Source organism: Eublepharis macularius, chromosome 2 (genome assembly GCF_028583425.1).
Source record: "Eublepharis macularius isolate TG4126 chromosome 2, MPM_Emac_v1.0, whole genome shotgun sequence".
Classification (NCBI taxonomy): domain Eukaryota; kingdom Metazoa; phylum Chordata; class Lepidosauria; order Squamata; family Eublepharidae; genus Eublepharis; species Eublepharis macularius.
In genome coordinates, this window is record NC_072791.1 from 234,330,885 (window position 1) to 234,357,131 (window position 26,247).

The 26,247-nt window shown below is 51.5% G+C and overlaps 2 protein-coding genes across 2 annotated transcripts in view; one reads left to right on the forward strand and one right to left on the reverse strand.

Annotated features, from left to right (window-relative positions):
* The window catches only part of LOC129324564 (caspase-10-like), a 31,498-nt gene extending 25,595 nt beyond the window's left edge, over positions 1 to 5,903 (forward strand). Inside the window, exons 10-11 of the mRNA XM_054971884.1 lie at positions 1,632 to 2,154; positions 4,082 to 5,903. Of these exons, the coding sequence (XP_054827859.1) occupies positions 1,632 to 2,154; positions 4,082 to 4,244 (686 nt within the window). The 3' untranslated portion in view covers positions 4,245 to 5,903. The remainder of the gene's footprint in view (positions 1 to 1,631; positions 2,155 to 4,081) is intronic.
* A 556-nt stretch (positions 5,904 to 6,459) lies between these two features.
* The window catches only part of FLACC1 (flagellum associated containing coiled-coil domains 1), a 47,980-nt gene continuing 28,192 nt past the window's right edge, over positions 6,460 to 26,247 (reverse strand). The window contains exons 10-14 of the mRNA XM_054972582.1: positions 18,394 to 18,497; positions 15,806 to 15,868; positions 13,966 to 14,055; positions 9,163 to 9,272; positions 6,460 to 6,656 (exon numbers count right to left, since the gene is read on the reverse strand). Coding sequence (XP_054828557.1) covers positions 6,590 to 6,656; positions 9,163 to 9,272; positions 13,966 to 14,055; positions 15,806 to 15,868; positions 18,394 to 18,497 — 434 coding nt within the window. The 3' untranslated portion in view covers positions 6,460 to 6,589. The remainder of the gene's footprint in view (positions 6,657 to 9,162; positions 9,273 to 13,965; positions 14,056 to 15,805; positions 15,869 to 18,393; positions 18,498 to 26,247) is intronic.

Genomic DNA, 26,247 nt, shown 5'->3' on the forward strand with positions numbered 1-26,247 from the left:
TGAAAAAATACGACTCCTCTGAGGAATGCTACAAGGTAATTTTCTTGAATACCGAAACAGGTGATCATCATCATATCTTGTTGGAAACTTTGGGGCCACAATCGAAGCTGCTTATGTTTTGTTTGTTTAACGGCGTTATCCTTTTTTAAAAGCAGTTTTTTAAAAAAAATATAAAACAACTATTGAGCTGAGATGAGAGAAATTGCGTACGTACAGTTTTGGCATTTTTTTCTTCTCGGCAACCTATTAATCCCCCTAGCACCTTTCAGCTCGCCATATATTTCTCTCTCGCATATTGAAATTCAAAATCACCTTTATGTTTATCATTGTAAAGGGGACGTTGCAACACATTCAGTTGCTAATCGGTCTGATCCCCCTGCTCACGCCCTTCCCGGAGGCTCAGTCTTCCTCCAGTGATGCACACGCGTCCCCTTTCCCTGCTGAAAACCTGGTATAGCCCTCTGGTTGCCCCAGCCGGCTCACACCTGTTTGACATAAAATATCAAATTGGTGTGATTTATCCTTTAACGTGACACTCCACACTTTCCACCACCATTACTCTGGATTTCTTTCATTTTTTGCAACTAGCATTTTAGTTGATAATTCCGGTTTTTTTTTTTTAGACAAGCTTGGAGTAATTGAAGAACGCCCCACCATCCTTGCTCTGCCACTAGTCATGTCTCTGATTATTTTAAATAGCTCCTCACAAAATGGGTTTATTTCTACACAGTGCCATCAAACATGCATTAAAACAGCAGTTACATCCTGACGTCTGTCTCCTGATGGGTTGTATTCGTTTCCTGAATTTCGAGTTGCTTAAGCCAGTATGTGGTGATTTTTTTCTCTCTGACAGCCACATAACGAGATGCTGTAGGGCGTGGTGAACATCCATCCATCCACCTATCTCGTGACGTTGTCCCTATGTCCACTCGGCTCCCACTGTAAATAATATGTCCTCCCTGGTTTTTTGCACAAGGATTAAGACGACGCTAGTCCTGTGGCAACTGTCGTTTGTTGCCGGCATCTATGCCGTTCTCCTCTGGTTCAGAACATGTAACTAGCCAAGGACACTCCCCCCGAGGAGACCAGGGGGGTCTTTGGTGTCCCCAAACGAGCCTGGCGAGTTTTTATAAACCAAACTCTGAGGAGGTGACTAATGGCCGCAGCCTTGGGCTGTGAGGAGGCTCTGCTTCGTATGAGGCGTTGTTGTTTCCCGCTTATTAGTTGAACTTGGCTTCTCCTTGGCTGCTCTGCTTCCTTTGCAGCCCCGCCCTGAAACTGCTAATCGCAAAGTTGTTTCCGTCATAGTGGTATGCGTGCAGTGAGCGCTTCTTCTCTCCCGCTTCCTCCCAGTTGTGAGCAGAACTTTTATCTTACGAATGAAAACAAAGAGCGTAGAGTGAAACTTGCACGGCAGTGGATGGACACGCAGTTGCACACACCCCTGCTAACAACATCGGCTTTCTGCCGTTTTGGGGGAAGGGAAAGCAGAAGGGAACGGAATCCACTCCCCTCATAAACTGTGTTAAATCATTGTGATCCCTTCCTTTATACCAGAGATCCTCCATGTATTCTGCTAATATTTTTTTCACACTAAAATCCCCCCTCCCCCCTCCCTTTCTCTCCAACAGAGGAATTGGAACGTGTGTTTAAATGGCTCGGTCTGGAGGTGATAACATACGATGACCAAAGCTCAGTAGAAATGCTCCAGCATCTGCAGAAATGGCAGTCCTCTGAGAACTGGAAAGAGAGCGATTGTTTGGTGTGCTGCATTCTGTCTCACGGTGAATCAGGAAAAATATATGGCACAGATGCCCGGCTGATCCCAATCCGTGACATCATGTCCCACTTCACTGCCAAACGGTGTCCACTTCTGGCCACAAAGCCCAAACTTTTTTTCATCCAGGCGTGTCAAGGTGAAAAGACACAGAAGGCTGTCTACCTTGAGCCAGACGCGTATGATTGGGACCATCTGGGAGCAGACGCACAGAGCGCGGGGCCTCTGTCCTCACCGCAGATGCCAAGCATTCCAGAAGAGGCAGACTTCCTCCTCGGGATGGCCACGGTGGATGGTTATCTGTCGTTCCGGCACATTCAGGAGGGCACGTGGTACATCCAGGCACTGTGTACCAAGCTGCAGCTCTTGGTACCAAGGTAATGCTTTTATTTGCATACGGTAATCTTTTCACTATCTAATTGACTGCCTGGAAGCAACTTTGCATGTAGACTAGTCAGTTAATGCAGCTGTAAATCATTTTTTAGTTTCCTATGTACAAGGCTAGGTACAAGTGTAAATAAGTGGAGTACAGATTCCTTTGTGATCAGTGGTGGGAGAAGTTACAACCCAAGCGATTCGCTCCTTGCTGTGTAATGTCTGGGATGGGCAGTTGGGGGAAAGGCGCTTCCGCGTTCCTTCCCAAGAGGGAGGGGGACACCGAGGCGCCTGTGTCGGCAGGGGCACTGAGTGCGCGTGGGAGTCACATCGTGGCAGCAGAGACTTCTCTTTGCTCAAGAGCTGTTCAGGTTTTCAGAACTCCATTGCTGCTTGCTTGAACTCTTGCTCTGAGCGGCTTGATGCTGAGAGAGAGAGCTGCATCTGTCCTTTCCTGTTCTCCTGGCTATGGTGGCACATTCAGACCCACGAAGGGGCTTGAGTTAGGAACGCACGCCTGGTCTGTTAATAAATCCGCCTTGACCTTCTGGCCCGTTTCCCATCCTGGCTGTGCACGTGGTGTCAGTTGTCATGCTGCACGTGCCACACGGCACTGAGCTGGAGAACGTACATCAGCCTTCTGGATTTTCCAGGTTGATAGGTAGGAAGGAAAATGTGAAGATGGCTAGTTAGTTGGTGTGGCCTTCAAAGGATCAAACAAATGTAGAGTAGCTGTCCGTTGTGATAGCTGAGCCCAGCTTCCATTTATACCTCTGAATACCAGTGAAATCTGAATTTTCACATGCCGTCATAACTCAAATTATTCAAGAGGGCTTTTTCACTCAGGCAGCAGGGCAGTGCAGTAAGGAAAGGTGCAGAGAGATGGTTTGGTAAAGGGACAGAGACTGCAAACGAATAACAATAACTGTGCTTATATCCGGCTCTTCTAGACAGATTAGTGCCTCACCCAGAGCGGTGAACAAGTTAGTGTTACTGTTATCCCCACAACGCAGCTGGGGAGCTGGAGTTGAGAGGAGTGGCTGGCCCAAGGCCGCCTGCTGAGCTCAGGGCAGGAGTGGGAGTCAAACCAGCAGAGTGCTGATTCGCAGCCAAACCACTTAACCACTCTGCTACAGCAGCTCTAGACTACTCTGCTGCTTAGTACTGCTTGTGGATGTAAATGTGATCTTACTGAGTAGTTTCTGCATCATTTAATTGGGACACCTCAAATTCTAACGTTTTGTTCCATTTCTGTATTCCTGTATTTGAATCATCTGCTTCTTTTCAAATTTCTGCCAGGCACACCCCACCATGTTGTTTATTGATTGTCCCAGCTGTTGACTGCATGGACTTACACGTGGCAGTTGAATCCCCGCCACTGGCCTCATGGTGGGCTGCCCTCCTCTCAGGGTGTCCTGTGCTAGAGGGGCAGTTGGCCACCATCCCCTTGAAAGGGACTGTGAGTGCCTCAGTCCAGCGAGGGCCGTTCCAGAACCAAAGACTTCCACGCATCTCGCTCGCTGTCAGAGGAGAAGCTTCGACCAGCGAGGACTGGCTGTGCAGTTCCCAGCAGAAAGAAGCCCCACCCCGGCAGCGAGGAGTGCCTGATAAGCCTAGTTATCTGGGGGAGGGGGCGGAAGAGGGGCCTGGTTCCCACTATCGCTCCCTGCCCTCTGCCTGCTTCTCCCCCAAAGAGGTGACTGGAACTTTCTCGCAACAATCCAGTTGCAGTTGTCAGTAGTCGAAATGTTGCACACACTTTCGCTTGAGTCTAACAGATATGAGTGTTAAGGGAATTCTGAGCGTGGTTTCCGCTTCTAGTCTTGTAGTTAACTTTATAACTTGCCCTCTTGACTCTCTTCTACTCCTTACAGCTACATTGAAAAATAAGAATTGCCATCAACTTTTGTTTTTCAATTTGTTCTGCAGAGGGGAAGATATCTTGTCCATTCTGACGCAAGTCAATGACGATGTGAGCCGTCGCGCAGACTCACAAGGGCTGAAGAAACAGATGCCTCAGCCGGCTTACACCCTGACGAAAAAACTGGTATTTCCTGTGCCTAGAGATCCTCCCCCGTCACAGCAGCCGTAGGACTTTTGTCGGCTGTCTGCCATTTTGGACTTCTGGAGTTGCAGAGACCCCTATCCCAAATGCTGCTGTCTGGCTTTTGAAGCTTTGCACTAAGACTTCAGCTGCTGAGGCTTTCGGGCAGCTTTTAAGTTTGGATTCCTTCCCACCCCTGTGGGTGCCGATCCGTTTTTCATATATTGATACATATTCACCTGTGGCTGCATACACATGATCTTCTGTGTAAAGGGTAAGTCATCATGCATACAAAAAACAAGCAACAGTGAACTGCTCAGACGTTTGGAAAGATTTGTTTCTCCCCGCCAAGGAAAATGGGTTTTACAGAAAATTTGATATGCAACAAGGGTAGGTGTGCATCCAGAGAGTCGCGATGCTGTAAGACCCACCTGCCATCCCGTCAATCATAACAGCCGACATAAGCCACGGTGGTGGGGAAAGAGTTCCTCCACTTCTCAGTCCAAGGTGCTCGGCTGAAATAGGAGGTGGCTGTTCTTTTAGGCCTTCCTGGTGAGGCTGCTGGTCACTGTGGGCAACGAAATGCTGGACGAACGAGACCCTGCTTCCCGTCTCGCACGTATCGTCTCAGATTGCATTGCCGCAAACGTTGACTAAGGGGGATTTAGCCGTTTTGAAAGAGAATGCATGAGGCACGTTTTCTATCGTGTGAGTGTGTTTTGAAGAACAAACTAGTGTGCCAATCGTGTTGCGCTTTGTAAGAAGAGCAGCAAAGATTTTGCCTGCCTGGTCACACCTGTCCTAGGAAGTCCAGTCCACTCCCTCGAGACCAGCTCTTCCCGTTTCCTTAAGTGCCTCTCCACAGTGCTGGACTTTCCTTATCTGGCTAGGCTACATGTCTTAACTGTTTGGGAGCCAACCCCTGTACTCGGGTTCCAATCCCTGCCAATGTGAAACTCACAGGGTGACCCTGGCTTAAGGATTCTGCCAGCCTTATCTAACCTACCTCACTGGATTGTTTTTGAGGTGAAAATGGAGGGAAGGAGAAACCCATCTAAGGCTTCAGCTCTGTGGACAAAGGGAAGGATCAGAGATTCACCCTGCAGTCAAGTGCAATTACTGGCCCTCATTTTACTCAGTGTGCCGTCTCTTGTATAACCACTGCCACTGGGTTAAGAGAACTTTCCCCACACATCTGCCTGAGATTAAAATCTGTGGAAGTGGTAGAACTTAGGGTATGGGGGATTGTAGGGCTTGTTAAGAATCCCAAGTGGAACCAGCAGTTGGGGATAGGAGTTGTGCAGGTTGGCTACCAGGCTGGAAGTAGTCAAGATTGTGTCATAGAAAGAATTGGCCTGCTGCTGAAATGTTGAAATGGCCAAAAGTCTTACCCCTTGCAAAATTGTTTAGAAACCATTATCCAGTTCTCGTGATGTGTGCTGGTTTGGAAATAGCCACTATGGAAAGTTCTGTGATGAATGGAAGAAGAGTTCCGTTATGGGAAGACGACGACTACAGGCACATGGCAGAAGCACTTAAGGAGGAAAAGTGCCCAGGAGGTAGAAGGCAGGTGGGTGAGCAGGCGTGGGAAGAAGAGCCGCTGCTGTTTGCCACGTGGCCTTAAAGACACAGAGAATTACCTCAGAAGAGATTAAATGACAGCATGTGTGATTTACCATAGGAATGAAAATAAAGAATTAAACTTGACTGTTTTCAATCGCTTTGGATTCTTTTGTCTTGCCTGACCCGCTAGAGAGGACAAAGTTACACAAGCCATTGCAAAGTAGAACTGTAGCGGAAAGGGCTCTAGCAAGCTCTTGTTTCTGTACCCTCTGGTGTTTTTTTCCTCCTGCTGGCTCACCTCTTGCTGCCAAGGAGCAATTCGCAAAACTTGATGTAGGAGCCGAGGTGCCTGTCCTGTTACGCAATATCAAGGGACACTAAACGTTTAAGGCTTAAGTGTTTTATGGCTGCACCTTGCAAAAGGGCCCGAGTGAAGCATTGTTAAAAGTCTCACTGATGGCAGCCAGAGTGTTTCATTGATGAGTTTTGCTCCCGTTTAGAATTTATCAGCTTTGCCCGAGTTGCACCCCTTATGCTCAGCACGCACAGCCCTCTGCCAGAGAAGCATTTACTATACCCTGTGGATGGGCGATGCACATAAGCAAACAGGCAAACGGCCAGAGACCCCTCTTAAATGGGGGGGGGTCTGCTTTGCAGAGGAACACGAAACCAGATTCAGAATACAATGGGAAACGCTGTCAAGTCATCAGCAATGAATAGGAGCCTGCAAATTTGACGTGACGGTGTAGGGTCTGCCGCAGCAATGCAGGTCCCTTGCAGGCTGCTGCCGAAGTCGGGGGGGGGTCCCTTCGGGTCCTTGCCAGCTGCGGCTAAAATATGACGCTCCTCTGGGCCCGTTCGTTCAGTATCTCTTCATTCTTCTCAATGAGCTTGCGCCTGGGGAGAAGAATAGAAGCAGCGTTAGGGCTGCAGAAAGAGCAGCGTTGACCGTGTTTCCGAGTGGTTAGTGCCAGGCTAGGCTCTGGGAGACCCAGCTTTGAAGCCCCGGTCCGCCACGGAGGCTCACTGGGCCACCTTGGGCCAGACACACACGCTCCGCCTGTGAGGATAACATGGAGGAGGGATGGAGGGAGGCTGCTTTGGGCCCCCAGTGGGGGCGGGGGAGGGAAGGGGTATAAATGAGGTAAAATAAGTCCCAATACTGAGGCTTTTCTCCGAGTTGAATGCTTTTTAAGAGCTCTTTCTGTCTGGAAAGCAGATTCCAGTTCTGTTTAAAGTAGGCCAAGGAGCAGCCAGTGAGCCACCGAGTCCTGGCCGCACAGGGGGGGATAGCGGCTTGGTTCAGATGTCCTGCAGCGCCCTGGTTTATTTTACCAAAGTGGCTATTTTGGAAAACCAGCATTCCTCTCATAAGCAGTTGCTCCAGTTCTGGCCTGGTTCTGTTTGCGTCTTCCCTTTCCCCCTGTAGACTCATGCACGCCTGAAGTCGTCGTCTACTGAATTGAGCCATCTGTCCATCAAAGTCAGTATTGTCTACACAGACTGGCAGCAGCTCCCTGATTTCTGGTCGAGGTCTTTCTTATCCCCCGCCACCTACTCCATTTAACGGGAGGTGCTGGGGCCTGAACCTTTGACCTTATACATGCCAGGCCGCTGCTCTGCCTCTGAACCACAGCCTCTCTCTGACGCCTACATCAGCAAAATCTGAGTTGTTAATAAGCCAGCTTCATAGACTGGCTTGATGGACTCCAGCTGACTGGGGTACCTACTTTCAGGCAATCAACTCACCATAGTTAATTTAATTAAACGGTTGTTTAATTGAGGGCATAGTGTGATTTCTGAACTGAGCTATTGGCTCAAGAGTGAATATTACGAAATCATACTTTGTGGATTGGTTTGATCTCTGGTTTCCCATGTTGAAGCCTAACAAAGGCAAGCAGGCTTGGCAGCATCCTAGAAAAACAGGGTGCCCGGCCATTGTCTAGATGGGGCTACAAAGCTCCAACTTTGTTAACTGGTCTATTTTTGCATCAACCAATTGGCCACCAATCTAAGTATGCACTTCAACATCTGGTAACTTGTTTTTTAAAAGGCTGCCTTTTTAAGAAGTTGTGGGTTTTTTAATCAAAGAGTCCAGTAGCACCTTTAAGACTAACCAATTTTATTTTATTGTAGCATCTGATGAAGAGAACTTGATTCTCGAAAGCTTATGCTACAATAAAATAAAATTGGTTAGTCTTAAAGGTGCTACTGGACACTTTTTGATTTTGCTACTACAGACTAACACGGCTAACTCCTCTGGGTTTTTTAAGTCCCCAAGTTTTTTAAAAAGGGCTTAAGAATGTGCCGGCAGAGTGGTCAAAGTTCAGAAATGAGGTCTGGGGAGAATTTCCAAAGTCACATTAGGATTCTGAACAGCAGTTTAGAGTTCACACCTATGCAGAGTTAATGTAGCTCAGGCCCATTGCTACCAGGAGGTTTAGATTAGAGTAACTCTGTCTAGGATTGCACAGTGAATTTAACAGATTGTATTACTCCCTAGTTGTGCAAACCCTATGAACTCAGGAGATGGAATCCTGCAAGTTAGTCACCACAAAGTCTACAACTATAAACACTTCCTTTGGAATAAATCCCATTGAGGTCCTTGTGATGTACTTTTTGAATATACCTGCACAGGATTGGGTTGGATGTCTCATGGTCATTGACCACTCCCTTTTCTCAGAAGTAAGCTGCACTGATTTTTTTTTTAAATATTCACTTCAAAGTGTGGAGGGTTTAGGGCAACTTTAAGATGTGACAAACTTGCTGCACTGTGGTTACCCTGTCAGGTCATAATTTACTCAAACACAGCAAAAACAGTTTTTTAAATATTAAAGTCCATGAAAGCATAATGCACTGGGCAAAATAAATAGTCGAATGCAAATACTAATTTGGTCTTGTTGCAGAACCTGATTTTCTCTGCTAGAGAATGTGTTATGTTTAGGGGTGTGCGCTTCGGGAATCCGACCCGATCCGTAAAGATTTGAGATATCCCAAATCAAAGCTTTCCAAAGCATTTGTAATGCTTCGTAAAGCTTTGGGGCTGAGTTTAAAGGGCCCCGCTGCTGCTTAACAAGCAGTGGCGGGGCCCTTTAAACATCAACCCACCCCCAGCCCCGGCCTCTCACCCCCACTTACCTTACAGTTGGCGGCAGCGGTGGCTCCAGCCCTCCCCACTGCCCTGCGGGGCCGCAGAGCAGCGGCAGAGGCGGAGAAAGCCCTTCCTGCCCATCAAATGGCTGCACACCCCTAGTTACGTTTGGAAAAGTGAGGCCCTAGCATTGGGGGAAAGAATTCCTTGAAGAGGAGCCGAGGGTTTGCTTTCCAAACTGTTCTAATAAGAGTTAAACAACTTCAGGCTTGCTTCCCCTAACTTCTTTCACCACCTGGACTGATGGCCTACCTTAGAGCCGTGTTTTCTTCCACCAGAGTGGCCATGGTGACGCGATGCTTCTCTTCAACCACTGCAATCCGTTGCAGGACATTTTTCTCCGTATCGGCCACACCGGCTTTCTGTGAATTGGGTGATGGCAGACAGGAGGGTAGAAAGAAAGGCGACAAATGAAATATCTTTCTCTTTCCCAGCCCCTTTTGTTTTGTTTTCTTGTATTGAACATTCAGGCGATGAAGAGTTCTGGAGAACTCCAGAGCTCTGATGTTCTTTTGTGATTTTTCTTGTCCTCATTTTAAAGTTATTTATTTATTTTACAATATTTATATCTCTCACCTTCCCAGAATCTGCCAGAGATATTGCATGTCCGTTGCTTTTATTTTATTTTATTTATGTCATTTATAGGCCACCTTTCTCACTGAGACTCAAAGTGGATTACACAGTGGGAGATAAGTACAGTCAATATCAAGGACATTTCCATAAACAATGCCAAAGGGTAAATAAATTCAATTTTACAAAGACATCGCATTAGTAAGAATCCAATTAGGGGTTTGCAATTCGGATTTCCAGTTCAGGATAAATACCTGAATTGGACCTGATTTGTAAAGATTCGGGATTTCTGAATCGGGCCCAGCATGCTGGTCCGGATTAGGAAATGCCAAACCAAAGCTTCCCAAAGCTTCAGGGCGCTTTCAAACCCCATGGTTGGATCCAGCTGACCGAGAGAGGAGGATCCCCCCCATTGGACAGCTGAAGTGGAAAGGGCCCCGTCTGTATTTCAGCTGGCTGGTGGGGGGGGATCCCCCTGCAGGCCAGCTGAAGTTTAAGCAGCAGGGAAAGGGCCCTTTAAACTTCAGTTGGCCCGCAGGGGGGATCCCCTCGCGGGCCAGCTGAAGCACGGGAAGTCCCGCTGCCACTTATTTCACCTGATGGGAGGAGAAGGAGGTAGTGGGGCGGGAAATTTCAGTGTGCTCCAAATCTTCACGGAGCATACCAAAGCAGGGCAATAAGCAGTTTCTGAAGCAGCTTGCCACTGGGAATCGCTTTTTTCTGATTCTTTTTTCCACTTTGGAAATTCCAAAGTGGGAAAACCAAATCTTTCTGTCCCTGCACATCCCTAAATCCAATACAGAGTTGAAGAAATGCTGAAACAGAACTTAAGCAATTCTAGGACTGACATTAGGCGACATGAACCACAGGTACTCATAGGACATGTTTAAGATGACAAATAGTACGTAAGGCAACACAGTGGAGAAGTCTATGGTCCCTAATTCATTAGCGAAGCATCTGAGACCCCATCCCTACAATACAGAAGCCCTTTTGAATAATTCGTTTTTGCCTTGTTTGAGGAAAGCCAGGAGCGTGGGGGCTCTCCTGACCTCAGGCAGGCTGCTCCACAGGGTAGGGGGCCACCACAGAGAAAGCCTGTGTACTGGCTGCTGTTGATTTTGCCCATGTGCAGGCTGGCATCTGCGGGAGACCCTGTTCATCTTTTGGAATATATGAACGTGGGAGACTTAGTTTAAAACTTCAGCTGGACGGCACTCCCTCATTTCTAACACAGTCCTGCAGATGGCACTACAGTATTATTTTTGATGGTTCTCATAAGAACATGAGAAGACCCTCCTGGGCAGACCATTGGTCCCTCCAGTCCAGCATCCCATGAAACACAGCAGCCAAGCAGCTGCCCTGGAGCACAGAGGCCGAGGACTCCCCCCCCCCCCCCGTGGCCTCCTAGCCCTGGTATTTAGAGGTTTGCTGCCTCTGCGTATGGCAATTCCCTTTAATCACCATAGCTAGTAGCCATTGATAGACTCCATGAATCTGGTTCTGTCACCCCCTACTTAAAGCCATCTATGCTCCTGGCGATTGCTATGTCCTTTGGCAGTGAATTCCAGAGTTTAATTCTCATTAAGTAAAGAAGTATTTCCTTCTGTCTATCCTGAACCTATATCTCAACAATTTGGTTGGGCCTGGCAACCAACAAAAGAGTTGGAGGGCAGAGAGATGGGGGGGGGGGGTCCATCACTTCAGACTTAAACCTGGTTGCGACAATGGCTCTAAGACAATGGGTAGCTCTAAGAGTTGCTGGAAACCATAGAGTTTCAAGCAATTCTTAGATCTACCCATTGTCGCATCTCGGTTGTACCCACAAGTGACATAGCACAGACGCTGGCAGCATTTTTATTTTAATTTTTCTCCTGCCACCACTCAGAGCGGTGGCAGGCAACAGTAGGGTTATCAGTAGGCCTCCCACCATAGTGGAAAGCCTGGTAACCCTATTCATACGATATTAGGTTCCATTAAGGATGGCTGGACCAGTCAGGCAGCCCTTCCTTTCTTTATTGACAGAGTGCTCCTCCTGAGCTTCAGCACAGCAGTGTGGCCTAAACTAATATTTACCACACTATCTTACAAATTGCACACAGAGAGACTCTCCTTTCAGTTAAAAAACCAATAATGGTCTATTTATTTAGAGAAGTATATTAACTTAAGTATCGTGGAGACAATAAGTGACTAACTAATCTAGCTAATTAGGATGGCTTCAAATTGATAACAAGCCTGTCCGGGGTCAGCAGCCCAGCCCCTGGACTTGCTGGCAGGCAGCGGCGGGGGGCAGCCGGGAGACAGCAGTTCAACCGTTCTGACTGGCAAACAGAGCCAGAACCGGCCTACTCCAGGGGGAAGGGGCGAAAGGCCAAAGCCTCAGAAGGCTGGAGGGAGCAGGGAGAGGCCAGCTAGTCCCACCCTCCAGGGGGAAGAGAGGGGGCTAAACAGGCCAGAGGAAAAGGGCCAAGGCAGGGAGAATAGGGACCCAGCAACAGCCCAAACAGAGCCCTTACCAGCCAAGGAGGAGAAGCAGCCACTACAGCCCAGAGCCACACCCTGGCTAGAGGACAGCAGCCTGGCTCAGGAGGTGCTGGGAGCCAAGCCCCTCCAGGTGGAGCTGCCACAGGCATGCTGGGGGAGGAGATGGGCCCCGCCCAGCAGCAATGAGCAGGCAGCCCAGAAGCTGGCCAGGGCAATTCCTCATGAGCAAGGCCAGGGAAGCTTAGCAGCACAGAAGCCGGCTGGGGCAGCTCCTCGCGAGCAAGGCCAGGCAAGCTCAGCAGCTCAAAGGCCTACTGGGGTAGCTCCTCGTGAGCAAGGCCAAGGAGACCTCAGCTGGGGATGGCTCGCATTCAACCCCACCCTGCCAGCAAGGCAAGGAAGCCAAGAAGGGATTAGTGGCAGGAGGGAAACACCTGAGGGGAGACACAGCTGGGCCAAGTCAGGAGAGGGAACAAGCCTAGAAGGAGGGTGGGGCGGAGAAAGGAAGCCCTATATAAGGTGGCTGGGAAGAGCTCTGGGTTGGTGGGTGTGAGTAAGGAGTGATGGCGTGGAGTGAGAGCAGAGCAGAGCGAGAGTGGAGGCTTGGAGGAGAGTTCTGGGAGGAGGAGATGATGGAGGATGCAAGGGGTGAGCAGGCCAGGTTGAGCAGGCCAGCGAGTGGAGTGAGAGGGAGTCAGGGTGATGTATACCGCCCCTCCTTCCACAGAGCAGGGTCCTGCAGCATCCCTGGCGCCCCTCTGATGTCAGGGCCGGCCCAGCTGGGGCCCTGCCCAGCAGTGGCAGCGACAAGCCCTGACATAAGCCATCCTCTTCATTTGTCCCCGGAGGAGGTACTATGCTGCTGCTCTTGGTGCATGCAGGGAAAAAGGGAGAAGAAGAGAGAGGAAGGAAGGAAGGAAGTTCCCTTGGACTACATTCTACCAATCAGAGAAAATGAGTGATATGGAGTAGCCAGGAAGCAGACTGATACTAGCCTATCTATCTGTCTAACTCTATGGTTCTTGCCTTCCTTTTGTTTTGTTTGTAGTCTTAAAAGTCTGAGCCAGAGACATCGCCGGTCCTTTTTTCTAACATATGAGTGCCCCCAAGTTTCAGTATTATCGGTGAGGAAGACAAAGCTCTCTGTCCCATGCATTATTTTATAAACCTCTCTCGTGCCTCCCCTGAGCTATCTTCTAGCCCGAAAGTCTCAGACTCTCCAGTGCTTCCTCATAGGAAAGACAATCCAGCCCCTTACCCATGTCCTCACTGAAAGCCAAAGTATGCACAGACAGAAAGAACTGTATGGTAGCGGTCACAGGTTAAATGCTGACACTGATGGGAAATGTAGGCACATCCTGGTCTTGCAGCTGTAATGGAGAGCCAAGCTGCAAGACCAGGACGCCTACATCTCCCATCAGAACTTGAGGGAAGCTGACCAGTGTCCAACCTGTGTCAGGCGTCACTTGTAGCTTGGCTCTCATCAGGCTCCGGTTAGACTTCACAACTCCTGACAAGTTGGGGACCTGCGGGAGCTGCTGCCCTTTAAACGCCAAGGGGGCAGAATTCTGCCTGGGGCTGCAGCGCGGGGCTCCCCGGGGGTTGTTACTGGCTCCCGTTCAGAGCTGTGCAGGCAGCATTCCGGGGCGCCCAGACCCCGCTTCCTAAAAGCTGCCCGGCCTGATCTTCCGCCGCGGCCTCCCCCTGCCTCATTCACCCCTCCCACGCTGCCCACCACCAGACAGCAAACCTCCTCCGTAGCAACTTCCCCCAGAAATAGACCAGCCTCTTCCGGCACCTTAAAGACTTAACACGTTTTTATTCTGGCCTACGTTTTTTCCGAGGATTAGAGCCCAGTTCCTCAGTTGCATGGCCCCTAGTTATGCTCGAATAAAAATCCATTTGTCATTAAGGTGCCACTTGTACTTTTGTTGTTGTTTCATTGAACTAACGTGAGTAGCCTCTCCTCGGCTTTCCCCAGAAGCCGCCTTCCCTTCCTCTCACCTCACGCTGGAGCTCCATCTCTGTGTTGTGAAGGGACGAAGCAATTGCATTCAAAGTCTCGTTCTTCTCCTTTAGTTCTTCCTCCAAAGCCTTTTATTAGACAAAAGTGTACTTATTCAATTAAGATTAGAACCTAAGCCAGTAACACCTTGAAAAATCTGGGCATGCTCTTCCTCAAAGCAGAACAGCTTCCAACCAAACCCCGTGACTTAAAATCCCAGCTCCCCAAAAGGAAGGCGCCTGGAACATGAATCGCAGTTAAGATCTTTACCAGGCCACAGCAGGTATGAGGGTCACCTGTGGAGCCAGTTTCCCATTCATTCATCATACATCTCCTTGGAGTACATCAGGGAAATCTGAATTAGAGGACATGTTCTGTAGCCCTCTCTTTTCCTGAAGCTGAATTTATTCATTGATCCCATGGGGGGGGGGGGGTTACAATTACAATTGCATTTTTGTGCTTGTGTTTGGTTAGTACAAAGACATGCAGGGAAAGGATTCATGAAATAAACGTGACTTGCGATCAGATCTTCCCAGATTAAAATTCAGTAACTGTACAGGACCCTTTTTTTCCTTTTTTAAATTTTGTATTTCAGTTAATAAACTCAAATACATAAAACAAACTACAATCTTACAATCATCTAAATCATACCTCATCCAGTACTACAATAATCAATTAACATCTAGATCATACATCAAACTTAAACATGTCGTCTAAATTTTATATTAAAAAAATTCTGAATAACCTACTATCATCTATATAGAACGTGCTTATGTATGTTCTTAATTTTTAGCTTTTTCTTCCATTCCATCAAATCCGGGCATCTTTCTGCTTCCAATCTGCTGCAAATGCTGCCCTTTCGCCCTGTACCGTACCTTCTTGTCTAACAAGATACTGGGCTTAAAATTGTTATTTCCCAGGAATATTAGATGCACAGTTAACATCCCCTCTGCTCTTTCAGTCTTCAGCCACCAACTTTGAGGCTGTCCCCCCCACCCCCACCCCTGCCCAAAGCTTTACTAATTTGCTATGACTGAAACAAGGGGCCCGCTCGGCCACTTTTTACTCCATCAGTAAACATCCGGTATTCTGATGGATAAAACTCAGGGGCAGTTTTAGTGATGTTGGGCCCTGCGCTAGAGCCCCAAACAGGGCCCCAGCCTCACTGCCATTGTCACCTCCGTCAGAGCTACTGAGCCTCATGCAAGGAGCAGCCGATCCCCATGCAAGGGAGGGCTGAGCTGTCACAGCTGGGCAGCCCATGCCTCATATGGGGCACTCGCGGCTGGCCCGGCAGGTGAGCAGGCAGGTGGAGGGTGCGCTCATTGCTGGCCCAGCAAGCCATACATTCCAGCCCTGTGGGCCCCTGCCTGCCTCCGCCTGTTTCCCTCCTACTAGGGGGAGCAATAGACAGTGCAAGGAAAGACGCCTTTTCAGAGCTCTTTTTGCCTCCCATTCCATCCTGGGCCCTCCCAGACTGGGGCCACGGGCAAATGGCCGGGTTACCCTAAGGCAAAGACTGCCTCCGCTTGTTCCTTTTGAACACTAAAGTGGCCAATGGTTGTTGGGGATTTTCCAGGCTGTATAGCCGTGGTCTTGGGCTGAGACCAGCCCGGAAAATCCACAACACCCATCGTTCTCCGGCCGTGAAAGCCTTCGACAATATACTAAAGTGGCCCATTCGCTTAACGCCGTGGCTTCTTCTGCCCTTTAAAAAGATGTTCTGATAGGAATTGCTCAGTTCTCAAATGTCCGCTGCTCTCCGTGGCCAGAATGTTCTACAGCTCCTTCCTAGAGATACTTTCCGTGCAGCTACGCAGCACTCGTATCCGTACTCACATCAATCTTTTGGGTCAAAATGGTTATCTTTTCCACGTCTGTTTCATGTTGCTTGATAAAATCCTGAAAAGGGGAAACAGTGGGGAGTGATGTTAAAAAAAATTAAAGGTTAGCAAACAGAATCCTATGTTCTTTTGTGGGCTCCCTGTCAGTCTGAGGAGCATCACATACATCAACAAGTATACTGGGACAGATCCAACACAGTAAGACCCTGTGGGTGGATTCCTTAGTTCTTTAACTGTGTGAAATTCTTGTGTGGCTGGATCCAGAGGAGTTAGCCATGTTTGTAGTAGCAAAACAGCAAAGAGTCCTGTAGCACCTTTAAGACTAACCAACTTTGTTGTAGCATAAGCTTTTGAGAGCCACAGCTCTCTTGATGCATCTGATGAAGAGAGCTGCGGCTCTCAAAAGCTTATGCTGCAATGAAGTTGGTCTTAAAGGTGCTACTGTACTCTTTGCTGTTTTGCTTATGTGGCTGGCTGAGTGATTAAAAAAATGCAAACTCTTCTTTTTGGCTTCCACACACTTTGTACGAAGATTCAGAATGAACTAACATTTTCTAACTATAGTAACAACAACGTTAGATTTATATATCGCCCTTCAGGACAACTTAACACCCACTCAGAGCAGTTTACAAAGTGTGTTGTTGTTATCCCCACAACAACAATCACCCTGTGAGATGGGTGGGGCTGAGAGAGCTCTGAGAGAGCTGTGACTGACTCAAGGTCACCCAACTTACTTCAAGTGGAGGAGTGGGGAATCAAACCCGGCTCTCCAGATTAGAGTCCCACGCTCTTAACCACTACACTTAACTAGCTCTAATGTCTAAAATATGGGTAGATTCTTCTGAAGTTCTCCCCCACCAGAACCTGTCTGCACAAATGAACCGTATGTACATGTAAGCTTTCTGCTGGTAGGGTACTTGTATCTTAAGTGCAGGAAAGAAGATGATGCAAACAGCGGAGAAGTGTTTGAACTTTGGGAAGAGGTTCCTTCAAGGCATGAGCCCATGAAACAGCCTTATACGGAATCAGGCCTTTTAGTCCATCCAGGTCCGTATGGTCTACTCAGAATAGCAGCAGCTCTCCAGGATCTTGGTAGAGGCCCTCCACATCACCTCCTAACTTATCCCTGGGGATCGAACCTGGGGCCTTCTGCACACTAAAGAGATGCTTACTTTACCACTGAGCCACATCCCCCCCACCAGCAAAAATTCAACAGCGAAAAACAGCTAAAAGGTCAGGCAACTTAGGGGGGGCCATGGAGAATATAATAGACTATGATGGTCACCTTATTTCTAAACCTCTGCTTAAAACCAGGTTAGAGGACTCCGTGTGGGGTTGCTTTTGAAGAAATCCCAGGAACTCCAGTTAACACAAAACACAGCCGCTAGGCCTCTGACTGGCACAAATGAGAGAAACCCTCCCATGCCATTCCTCTGACACAACTGCAGGGGTTGCCTAGTCACTACTGGGCCCCTTTATGCGTTGGTTGCAAGTGGCAAGGCCCGAAACAGCTTGGGACCAGGCCATAAATGCTGGCCTGACCCCCATACATTCCCACACTTCACTTAAGACCTTTGCCCTGCTCCAATCTCCCTCCACGATTGGCAGTAAGATTAAAAGTAATAAAAGAAAAACAACACCTCCTCTCATGTCTCTCTGCCTGGCATCAACTTTTATTAAAATTTCACCAACATTTGAAGGCTTATTTATTTCTGCAGGGTTTGGTTGCTGTTGATTTAAGAATTTTTAACTAAGAAATAATTCATTTTCTCAAGGTTTTTTTTTTACTGGGTTGAAGGCAGGGCTTTTTTTCAGCTGGAATGTGGTGGAACGGAGTTCCGGCACCTCTTGAAAATGGTCACACGGCCGGTGGCCCCGCCCCCTGATCTCCAGGCAGAGGGGAGCTGAGATGGCCCTCCGCACCTGTCAACTCCCCTCTGTCTGGAGGTCAGGGGGCGGGGCCACCGGCCGTGTAACCATTTTCGCTGAGGGTGATTTAAACTTTTTAAAACTCCCTCCTTGTTCCAGCTGGCCCAAAGTGACGTCATCGTGTGGTTCTGAGTTCCACCACCTCTTTTCCCAGAAAGAAAGCCCTGGTTGAAGGTTTAATTGGTTGATCTAATTCCACGTTGTTTTATTCCTGTCTTAATTAGCTTGCTGGGCTTTTTAGCATCCTTTTGAAATTTTGATGTCTTTTATGCTGTTGATATTTATTTTTAAACAGTTATCAGGTCATTTTGGAATACTGCTCCGTTTTTGAGGCAGTAAAGTGAATGCTGCATGCTATTTTTTTTTATAACGCTCCCCAGTTCTTTTTTGTATTGGGGTGCTTTGTGTTTTTATTTTTTAAAGTTATCTTAAATTGTAAATTGTGACAGTGTATAGCCAAGATAATAAAACTGAACGGAGCTGAATGTATAGAGGCCTCCTTGGCACATGGAAGTGTTGGTTCAGGCCAGGGGGAACAATTCTGAGAGCCCAGAAGTGACCTCTCTAAGAACTGCTGGAAATTCTATGGTAAAACCATAGAGTTCTTGGTGATTCTTGGAGCAGGCTGACAGGTGTCTCCCAAACATCACTCACCTCTCTCTCTTGCTGGTAGGCTCTGTCTAGCAAAAAACTATTATTCTGAATTATCTTCCTCTGTTCCTCTATCTCCGTCTCAAACTTCCTCATCAAGGACTGCTCTGAGGAAAGCGTAAATATTTTGGATCTGTGTTAATCATGCGAATGGGGCGATGTGTCACAGAAATGCTTGTACATTTTTTGTTGGCCCTGCATAAAGCCTGCCCGCTATGAAAGGAATGGCATAGTAAGGGAACATGGTGGCCTAGTACGTGTCTTTGTGGCATACTTCCTTAACTTTCCCTCACCCCTCCTGCACAAACCAGCAATGCAGCCACCTAGATCTGTTCTTCATTTAAATTTTTTTAAAAAACAACACTTGGGAAACTGTTCACGTCTGGTGTTTGCTCCTCTATATAATAAGATTCTTACACAGAAAACTAACATTTCAGCGAAAAGAGACAGGCTAGAGCTTTCTTCCTGAAATATAAGTTTTTTGTGTGTGTTTTAATGCCAGAGCATTTAATCACAAAAGCCACCCAAGCAGGGCCGGCACACCCATTGAGGCAGGTCTGGCCCCCGCCTCAAGCGCTGAGGTGCCAAAGGGGGTGCCGGAGGGGGCATCAGGGGTGGGGGCACGTGCCGCAGAGTTGGTGTGCCTGGCCTATAGCTGCTGCAGCCTGACAGCCCTCCCACCCTGCCCCGCGCCACCGCTGCCGCCGTGAACACACGCCCCCGGCCGGGCACAACAGCCGCAGGCCAGGTGCAGCAGGCGTCCAGGGTGGTGTGCAGAACCTCCCCAGTCACCCACTGCCCAACTGGGAGCGCGGGCAGCCTCCATGCACCATCTCAGCTGCCCACCAGCCAATGGGGCCAGCTTGCTGTGTGATGACGTCACACGCAGTGACGTCATCACACAGTCTAGGGGGTGCACACGCACTCTGTGCATGCACGCGTAGGGGCAGCCACAGGCTCCAGAAACCCTGGTGCCACCCCTGCACCCAAGTAACATAGCCCAGCAAAAGGCTTACCATTTGACTGCAGTGGCTAATCCCTGCCGTTGGTCTCCATCCCCTGCCCTCAAGAAATTGAGATTGATTGATAGATTGGTTGGTTGGGTGATTTATTAGATTTTTAGCCCGCCCTCCCCACAAGCAGGCTCAGGACAGGTTACAATCATAAATAAATTACAATGGATTACAATGGATGAAAACAATAAAATAACATCTCAGTACAAACATGGATGTCAGTATTCCAGATGGGGCACCCTTCCCCATTTCTCTGCCCACCATACACCAAGGAAGAAAGGGGTGGAGGTGTGGGCTGGTGAAACTCTAACTCCCCAAGCATAACATGGGGGGGGGTAGATGAACCGTACGCCCTCCCCCCATTGGTAGGAGACCGGCAGGGAGGCTAATTAGATCTTAAACGTGCGGGGAAAAGGGCCAAAGAATGGCCTCCATGGTGACGCTCTATAAATTTCCTCACGTCTCTCTGGAGATTAGTGGACATTTCTACAGCTTCACCCAGAATGTGATATCACATTCTTCCCCAAACTCCCCTTCCTCAGGTTCCTCCTCAAAATTTCCTGGCATTTGCTGAGGCCAGTGATGGCAACCTGACCCAGAAATAGGTTTCCTGTGTCCGGGGTCAGCAGCCCAGCCCCTGGACTTGCTGACAGGCAGCGGCAGGGGGCAGCCGGGAGACAGCAGTTCAACCGCTCTGTTTGGCAAACAGAGCCAAAACCTGCCTACTCCAGGGGGAAGGGGTGAAAGGCCAAAGCCCCAGAAGGCTGGAAGGAGCAGGGAGAAGCCAGCTAGTCCCACCCCCCAGAGGGAAGAGCGGGGGCTAAGCGGGCTAGAGGAAAAGGGCCAAGGCAGGGGGAATAGGGACACAGCAACAGCCCAAACAGAGCCCTTACCTTCCAATGAGGAGAAGCAGCCACTACAGCCCAGAGCCACACCCTGGCTAGAGGACAGCAGCCTGGCTCAGGAGGTGCTAGGAGCCAAGCCCCTCCAGGTGGAGCTGCCACAGGCATTCTGGGGGAGGAGATGGGTAGCCCTGCCTGGCATCAATGAACAGGCAGCACAGAAGCTGGCCAGGGCAGCTCCTCGTGAGCAAGGCCAGCCAGGTTCAGCAGCACAGAAGCCGGCTGGGGCAGCTCCTTGTGAGCAAGGCCAGGCAGGCTCAGCAGCACAGAAGCTGGCTGGGGCGGCTCCTCGTGAGCAAGGCCAGGCAGGCTCAGCAGCACCAAAGCCGGCTGGGGCAGCTCCTCATGAGCAAGGCCAAGGAGACCTCAGCTGGGGATGGCTCGCATTCAATCCCACCCTGCCAGCAAGGCAAGGAAGCCAAGAAGGGATTAGTGGTAGGAGGGAAACACCTGAGGGAAGGCACAGCTGGGCCAAGTCAGGAGATGGCACAAGCCTAGAAGGAGGGCGGGGCGGGGAAAGGAAGCCCTATATAAGGTGGCTAGGAAGAGCTCTGAGGTGGTGGGTGTGAGTGAGGAGTAATGATGTGGAGTGAGAGCAGTAGGATGCGAGGGTGGAGGCTTGGAGGAGAGTTCTGGAAGGAGGAGATGAAGGAGGATGCAGAGGGTAAGCAGGCCAGGTTGAGCAGGCCAGCGAGTGGACTGAGAGGGAGTCTGGGTGAGGTATACCGCCCCTCCTTCCACAGAGCAGGGTCCTGCAGAATCCCTGGCCCCCCTGTGACGTCAGGAGCAGACCACCCAGTGCCATGCCCAGCGGCAGTCGCGGCAAGCCCTGACAAGTTGGTGGCCCGTACGGGGAAGGTCGTTCCAACACAGGCGCCAGGCGAGGGGATGCACCCCAACACCACGGCAGAGCTCAGATCATGGCTAGAGGCACACCTGGACGAGGTGTGGAGGAAGCTGGAGGCAACCTTCCAAGCAGCTCAGGTGGAGCTAGCGCAGGCAGTGGAGCACCAGATGCAAGCCGGCACCCCCGCAGCCACCCCACCAGTGGTATGCGCATTTGCGTGGGAAATTAACCCACCAGCCGGCAAGGCGGTGCAGGGTCTGTGCGCCACCGTGAGAATAGGACGGCAGACCCTACAAGCCCTATTGGACTCAGGGAGCGCAGTATCAGCAATTCGTTCCCAACTCATCCCAGCTGACACCCCAGTGCACCGCTGGGTCCCGGTGACAGACGTGATGGGCCGCACCCAGCCGTACCCTATGGTCTGGATCACAGTGGAATACCTGGGAGCGCTCCGCCGCCTGGAAGTTGCCAAGGTAGCCCACTTACCGCTCCCTATGCTGCTGGGGAGAGACGCCCCGGGGTTCTCCAGGCTACTTAGGGAGGCAGCCGAGGGACTGGCAAACCCACAGGTCGCCCCAGCGCTGCAAGTGGAGGAGGCCCCCGACCCGGACGAGGGTCCCTCTACCAGACCAGGGGCAGGCCCGCGGGCCAAGGACCCAGTGGGACCCCCGGCCGACCGTCCCTTCTGCGAGGCCCAAGGGGCAGATGAGTCCTTGCAGCGCTTGCGGGAGACAGCAGCTCGTGAGGAGGACCGAGTGCAGGATGAGCGGAGGTCCCGACGGCTTCCCCGCATTGAGAAGCAAGGAGGGGTGTGGGTCCGCCTAGCCCGTGCCCCAAACGGCCAGGGAGAGATCCGCCAGCTACTGGTGCTGGCAGCTTACCGGGCAGAAGTCCTCCGCACGGCCCATGAGCATGCTTGGGCCGGGCATCTGGGGCACCACAAGACCCTGAAGAAGATCCTTGAGCGGTTCTTCTGGCCCTCCGTGAATGCGGACGTGAAGGCCCACTGCCGCTCGTGCCCCACCTGTCAGCGGGTGGCAGCCCGGCGCCCACCAAAGGCCCCCCTCTCCCCACTGCCCGTCATGGAGACGCCCTTCCAATGCATCGCGATGGATTTTATCGGCCCACTGCCACGCACGCCCCGGGGCCACCGCTTTGCCCTGGTGATCGTGGACTATGCTACACGATTCCCTGAGGTCATCCCGCTTAAGACGATGCAGACCCCGGGGATGATACGAGCCCTGTCCAAGCTTTTTGCCATGGTGGGACTGCCTGATGAAATCTTGACAGACCGGGGGGGGCTGTTCCGGGCCAAAGCCATGCGTCAACTCTGTCAGAATTTGGGGATCCGGCAGGTATTCACCTCGGCGTACCACCCTCAGACCGACGGTTTGGCAGAGCGTCTGAACCAGACCGTCAAGGAAGCCTTGAGGAAGATGACACGGGACAAGCCTCGACAGTGGGACCTATACATCGACCCCCTCATGTTCGCCCTTAGGGAGACCCCGCAGGCGTCCACCGGCTTTAGCCCCTTCGAACTGCTGTACGGGCGCAAGCCGCAGGGGATGCTCTCTCGGTGGGGTCCCCGCACCAGCAGCCCTGCTCCCCCCATACCGGAGTACATGAGCCGGCTCCGCGAGTGGGTGCAGCAGTCCCAGGCCGAGGCCAACCGCCAGCTGACCCACGCCCAGACAAAGCAGAAGGCGGCCTACGACCGGGGTGCAAGGATGAGGACCTTCCAAGTCGGAGAGAAGGTTCTGGTACACCACTCGGTGTTCCCACGGGAGGAGGGGGACCCATGGAGGGGCCCTTACCAAATTCGGAGGGTGCTGGGCCCCACCACCTATGAGCTGCAGTGCGGGCCAGGCCGACGCCGACGCAGAACCCTGCACGTGAACCTGCTCAAGCGGTGGCATGAACGGCCAGAGGACGGGTGTGTCTTGGCTGAAGACCCCTTAGACCTCCCAGACAGCGAGCTGCCATGGACCGCTGACGCCCCAGAGTTCGAGGAGCCGAAGGTGGATCCACAGCTCAACCCTGCACAGAAGGCCCAGCTACAGGCCCTGTGGAGGCAAGTGCCCGGGGTCTTTTCAAGACGCCCTGGGGTCACGAACCTGGTGCACCATGCCATCCCCACCCAGCCGGGGCAATCTGCACGGGCAACCTGGCGACCCATCCCCCGGAAGCAGTGGGAGGCGGTGGATCGGGAGACAGAGGAAATGCTGCGCCTGGGGGTGATTGAACCGTCCCGAAGTGAATGGCGCAGCCCCATCGTGTTGGTGCCGAAGCCAGACGGGTCGACTAGATTCTGCGTCGACTACCGCGAGCTGAACAAGGTGGCCAAGTTCGACGCGTACCCCATGCCCCGGGCGGATGTTCTGGTGGGACAGTTGGGGCCTGCACGGTACCTATCAGCCCTCGACCTAACAAAAGGGTACTGGCAGGTGCCAGTTCGCCCCAAGGACAAGGAAAAGACAGCCTTTGCCACCCCCCGGGGCCTCTTCCAGTTCCGCCGCATGCCCTTTGGCCTCCATGGGGCAGCGGCTACCTTTCAGCGACTGGTGGACCAAGTCCTGGGGGACTGTCGGGACTTCGCAATGGCTTACATTGATGACATCGTCATCTTCAGTCCTGACTGGCCCACCCACCTGCAACATCTGGAGAGAGTCCTCACCGCGCTCCAGAAGGCGGGGCTGAAGGCCAACCCCAAGAAGAGCCACTTGGGGTTCCAAGAACTCAAGTACATGGGGTTCGTCATAGGGGGTGGGCAGGTCCGCCCTCCCCCTGAGAAGGTGGCCTCCATCGGGGATGTTCCCCAGCCTCAGACCAAGCGTCAGCTCAGGCGGTTCCTGGGGCTCCTCGGCTACTACGGACGCTTCATTCCCCATTTTGCATCCCGCGCAGCCCCCCTGACAGACTGCCTGAGGAAGGGCAGCTCTAGTCGCCTCAGCGGGACACCAGAGCGGACAGCCGCCTTCCAAGACTTACGCACCGCCCTGTCAGACACCACAAAGCTCTGGAGCCCCGACTTTGAGAGGCCCTTCATCCTGGCAACTGACGCGTCGGCCTCGGGCCTCGGGGCGGTCTTGATGCAGGAGCGAGACGGGGAGAGGGTGCCCATCTTGTTCTTAAGCCGCAAGCTCCAGCCAGCGGAGCAGAAGTATGCCACCCTCGAGAGAGAAGCCCTCGCCATCAAGTGGGCCGTGGGGGCTTTGAGATATTATCTGGCCAAAAACCCCTTTACGCTGGTGACGGATCATGCACCGCTCCAGTGGATGCACCGCATGAAGGAGCACAACCCCCGCGTTCTGAGGTGGTACCTGTCCCTGCTGCCATACCGATTTGCCATCACCTACCGTCGGGGGGCCAACCACATGGACGCAGACTTCATGTCATGGCTCTTCGAGCCAGACCCCCCCAAGCCGACGTCCAGGCTAAGAGGGGGGGTGTCCGGGGTCAGCAGCCCAGCCCCTGGACTTGCTGACAGGCAGCGGCAGGGGGCAGCCGGGAGACAGCAATTCAACCGCTCTGTCTGGCAAACAGAGCCAAAACCTGCCTACTCCAGGGGGAAGGGGCGAAAGGCCAAAGCCCCAGAAGGCTGGAGGGAGCAGGGAGAAGCCAGCTAGTCCCACCCCCCAGAGGGAAGAGAGAGGGCTAAGCGGGCTAGAGGAAAAGGGCCAAGGCAGGGGGAATAGGGACACAGCAACAGCCCAAACAGAGCCCTTACCTTCCAATGAGGAGAAGCAGCCACTACAGCCCAGAGCCACACCCTGGCTAGAGGACAGCAGCCTGGCTCAGGAGGTGCTAGGAGCCAAGCCCCTCCAGGTGGAGCTGCCACAGGCATTCTGGGGGAGGAGATGGGTAGCCCCGCCCGGCATCAACAAACAGGCAGCACAGAAGCTGGCCAGGGCAGCTCCTCGTGAGCAAGGCCAGCCAGGCTCAGCAGCACAGAAGCCGGCTGGGGCAGCTCCTTGTGAGCAAGGCCAGGCAGGCTCAGCAGCACAGAAGCTGGCTGGGGCGGCTCCTCATGAGCAAGGCCAGGCAGGCTCAGCAGCACCAAAGCCGGCTGGGGCAGCTCCTCATGAGCAAGGCCAAGGAGACCTCAGCCGGGGATGGCTCGCATTCAATCCCACCCTGCCAGCAAGGCAAGGAAGCCAAGAAGGGATTAGTGGTAGGAGGGAAACTCCTGAGGGAAGGCACAGCTGGGCCAAGTCAGGAGATGGCACAAGCCTAGAAGGAGGGCGGGGCGGGGAAAGGAAGCCCTATATAAGGTGGCTAGGAAGAGCTCTGAGGTGGTGGGTGTGAGTGAGGAGTAATGATGTGGAGTGAGAGCAGTAGGATGCGAGGGTGGAGGCTTGTAGGAGAGTTCCGGAAGGAGGAGATGAAGGAGGATGCAGAGGGTAAGCAGGCCAGGTTGAGCAGGCCAGCGAGTGGACTGAGAGGGAGTCTGGGTGAGGTATACCGCCCCTCCTTCCACAGAGCAGGGTCCTGCAGAATCCCTGGCCCCCCTGTGACGTCAGGAGCAGACCGCCCAGTGCCACGCCCAGCGGCAGTCGCGGCAAGCCCTGACATCCTTCTTCAGGGCAGACCTCCCCATTACCTACATTTTCATAGGGATGCTGTTTCAAAGGGAAGAACTGTTAATGGGATTTTTGTAATTTCGTGACAGCCAAACACAATATGGATTCATTCATTCAAGTGACGAACTGGGAGTAGACATGAGCATGAATTAAAATATGAATCAAATTTCGTGACGAATTGGGTCGATTCATGTTTCGTGAAACGCATTTCGTGGGGCTGCAGTTTTCACGAAATTCACAACTTTGGGGGCCAATTCGTTTGATTCATGATGCCAGATAGGCTGGCGCCAATCCATTGATTCCCTAGGAAACATAGGCCCGGAATGTCTGAAGACCTTTTGTTGCCATTGGAAACCCCAATCTTAGCCCACATAACCTTAATAGGCAGCTCTCCCTGCCGACTGGAGAGCTTCCATTCTGCCCTATACAGCAAGAAGCAGGGGGGGTTAATCCCCTAGGCAACTGAGATGGGCCTTCTGTAGCCATGGGAACACCAATCTCATCCCTCCAAATCC